The 3,797-nt window shown below is 38.7% G+C and overlaps 1 protein-coding gene across 1 annotated transcript in view; it reads right to left on the reverse strand.

Annotated features, from left to right (window-relative positions):
- Window positions 1–942: 942 nt before the first annotated feature.
- The window catches only part of LOC107754332 (MORC family CW-type zinc finger protein 2A-like), a 19,456-nt gene continuing 16,601 nt past the window's right edge, over window positions 943–3,797 (reverse strand). The window contains exons 22-27 of the mRNA XM_016570741.1: window positions 3,050–3,110; window positions 2,826–2,964; window positions 2,556–2,732; window positions 2,379–2,472; window positions 2,080–2,268; window positions 943–1,556 (exon numbers count right to left, since the gene is read on the reverse strand). Of these exons, the coding sequence (XP_016426227.1) occupies window positions 1,488–1,556; window positions 2,080–2,268; window positions 2,379–2,472; window positions 2,556–2,732; window positions 2,826–2,964; window positions 3,050–3,110 (729 nt within the window). The 3' untranslated portion in view covers window positions 943–1,487. The remainder of the gene's footprint in view (window positions 1,557–2,079; window positions 2,269–2,378; window positions 2,473–2,555; window positions 2,733–2,825; window positions 2,965–3,049; window positions 3,111–3,797) is intronic.

Raw genomic sequence — 3,797 nt, forward strand, 5'->3', positions numbered from 1 at the left:
TAGGACGGGACGAAACCATGCAGTGAATGGGGGGAGACAATTTAGCCGGAAATGCAGAAATAAGCCGTAATTTTGTTTTATTTGTAACTCTTTGGTAGATATAATTTATAATTTCTATTACATTACTACTACTACTGTTACTACTAATAAATCAGATCTCTGGGGGCCCCAGAAGTGCGTGGGCCCTTAGAATCGTCCTAACTTCCCCCCCCTAGCGGCACCCCTGCTCATATTATTTTAACATTTTATAGGTTATTTCGTGAAGGAAACCTGTCTGTTACTTCATAAATTCACGCCATTTCGGTCAACTGTCCCTGTGCACGTTGCTCAGGCCAAGCCAAAAATATATTGATAGGAATTTCCTATAAGGTATGATACATATCTCATTGAATTAAATTTTCCGGGAACAACCCTTCAAAAAACAAACAAAAAAAACACTTATGGGATCTATCATTTATAAATACATTTTTCAAATTAAGAACGATGAATTTCGGTGAATAATTGACCTCTGAATGTTTACAAATGTAAAAGGACATGTTTTCTCCATACCTTTATAAAGATATGGTATATATCAAATAGATGTCATTACATTCAATTTCAACATTCCAATTAAATATATTTACACTGTACTAGCAGCTATGCAAAATACATTTACAGCTTAAAGTCAAGTCTGTATATTTAATATAGGCTATTTTTTTCATTTCAGTGAATTGTTGAATGCATTCATCAACTGAATAAAATAAAAAAATGAATGTACAAGTCAAGACCATAATTGGAAGTCCCCCTCCAGACAAATAATCATAAGACCACATGTACATCCTAAACTTTATTGGACTGTTTTAATAAAACTTTTTTAAAAATATTTTCAGATATAAAGATGAAGACTAAATACTGTAACTGAAGAGGTCAACAGCATCAGATCAGTGTTTATTAAAAAAAACAAAAAAACAAACTGAATATCACATCCAAGTACATGGAAAATGAAACGGGAAGTAACTCAAAACTTGACAATTCGGATAACATAGCAGCAAGTTAAAGCCCATTTTCAAACTCAAAATGTCAAACTGATTGGAAAGGAATCAATGCGAGCTGTGAGAGCAGCTGCGGACTCTTCCATGAAATCGGGTTGACAATGACGCTTTACAACACTGAGACCTTAAAACACAGCCAACATGAACTCAAAACCTTCATGTAGAGTAAAACCAAACAAAGATTTCAAACTGCAGGTTCTATGAAACCGTTTGAATCTCTCATCACCTGCGGCCCTCAAGTTCAATCTGCTCCAAGGCTGAGTCGATGGCCTGAGTGGTGTTTTGAACCAAAAATTGCGTTGAAGTTGGCAATGAAGCTCTTGCTGCATTGTTACAGTACAGGGATGGAGATGTGGCATCCGACCAGCAATCGCCAGTCGACCGTCAGAACGCTTAGAATGCATGAAACACATGTAGAGAGTGAAAATGAAGGTAAAACAGAGGAGATGCAGTATTTCACTCTCCCTTTGTGACCAAATCTTCAATGTAGGCATCCAGCTCATCGTCATTGCTGATCTCAATGTCCTGTGGAACAAAATAAACATGAACAAAGGAATCCATGTGAAATTTCTAAAAAAAAGAAAAACATTCTTTTTCCGTTGATAATTCTAAACAGTCATTTAGAGTAGTGCTGTCAAACAATAAAAAAAAAAAAAAAAAATGTTTTTGTTCACAAAATATGTGTGTACTGTGTATATTTATTATGCATATATAAACACACATGTATATTTGACAAATATTTACATGTATATTTATATTCAAATATAATTTATACTATATATAAATATTAATATTTTATATATGAATCATTTTTCGTAAATATATACATGCATGTGTGTGTATTTATATGTACATCATAAATATACACAGTACATATTATGTAAACAAAATCTTGGATGCGATTAATTGGGATTAATCATTTGACAGCACTAATTTAAACTCATTAATTCTCCTTAACACAAAATCAAAACAAATAGCAAAGCTGATTTATACAGGAGTGTTGTTATGTGTGTAAATGCAGTAAAATGAGTGTGTGTGTGTTTCAGACCTCCTGGACTTTCTGCAGAAGAGCGACGATGTTGGTTCTGAGTTTGCGGAGTTTCTCCTCAGATTCCCGGAGTTTGGCTTCTGCCCCGCTGCTCTTCTCCTCCACGGCTCGTGCCCGCGACTCCGCCCGAGTTTGGTAGGAGTTACACAAACTCTGCAGGCCGGCCTCATACTGCTGGAAATACTCTTTCTGCAATTCATGAGACACTCAATTAATACGTGCAAGCACCCAAACAATTTAGGTTTGATATAAATATCTCTGAAGGATTCCGTGTAGCAGCAACGATGGTCTGCACTCACGATGGGAAAGGCCACAAGGTCCTCAGCACTCATAGTGTTCACAGAATCTTTAGGGATTCGGAAATCCGGAGGGAAGAAATACCGTATCAACGTCCTGTGCCAAACAAACATGAATGGAAGGTTCAAATACACACAAAATGCACATATTATTATCAGCAGAAGAGACCACAAACACACCTCATCATGGTCACAAGGCCTTCTGTGGTCTCTCTGCTCGGCCCGCTCTGAGTCGTGTCAGGCTCCGCAGCGGTGGGCGGAGTTACAGACCGTGCTGGACCCTGATTGGTGTCTGGACTTCGGGACTCTGGAGAGGCGGGACGCATAAGACGGACGTCATCGCTGCCCTTAAACACCCTGAAAACAAACACAAATTACAAAACATTTTAAAGTCGCAATGAAACAGCAGTAGCGACAGATCTGTTTATGTGTGTGTGTTTGTGCATGTACCAGCGGTCTCTTGGGGTGTTCATGGGAACATAGTCGAACTTGACCTTCCAGCGTACACTCTCCTTTCCTGTCTCTACTGCGGTTACGCGTCCAGTGAACCACTCGCCGTTCACCTTCGCCTCCACCTGAATTCCTTTATCTACAACACAGTTTGCTAGATCTATAAATTATACGCCACAATTGGACACATCCCTTTATAATGCGAAACAATATACATATTTTACCTTTCTGTGCATTTTTTGTTGCATCTTTCTTCAGATCTTCATTAGTGCTATTTGTGATAACCTGACAGAGAAATCAAAATCAATTAAAACTGCTTTAGGGGAATAATTCACCCAAAAATTTAAATTTGCTGAATATGCACTCTCACCCTCAGACCATACAAGATATAGATGAGTTTTATTGTTAATGGGAACAGATTTGGAGAAATGTAGCATTACGTCACTTGCTCACCAGTGGATGCTCTACAGTGAATGGGTGCCGTCAGAATGAGAGTCCAAACAGCTGATAAAAACATCACAATAATCCACAAGTAATCCACAGCACTCCAGTCCATCAGTTAATGTCTTGAGAAGAGAAAAGCTGTGTGTTTGTAAGAAACAAATCCATCTATAGGGCCTTTCGCACCGCTTTAGTTCCAGAACTAAATGTACAGTACTAAAGTACTGGGACGATTTTGCGCGAACTATTTCCCAGTACCATTTAAAGGGTTGCATCGAGAGTGTGTACTAGGAAGTGACGTAAGCCGGTCGACAGCGTCATCATTTGTGCGCGGCGTTCAACAACAGAAACAAAGAAGAACAACATTAACAACAGGAGGATGGAAGACGCTGTGATCGGAGCTGTGTTTTTGTTGTGTCTCGCGGGTTTCACAATAATGGACATGGAAAGTCGACGTATACGTAAAGCGATTGAAAGAACGGAAAGGAGGACTAAGAATCTCCAACAACAACTGGCAGTGCTACATTTGCT

This window comes from Sinocyclocheilus rhinocerous, unplaced genomic scaffold, assembly GCF_001515625.1.
Source record: "Sinocyclocheilus rhinocerous isolate Xijiao unplaced genomic scaffold, SAMN03320098_v1.1 scaffold561, whole genome shotgun sequence".
Taxonomy (NCBI): domain Eukaryota; kingdom Metazoa; phylum Chordata; class Actinopteri; order Cypriniformes; family Cyprinidae; genus Sinocyclocheilus; species Sinocyclocheilus rhinocerous.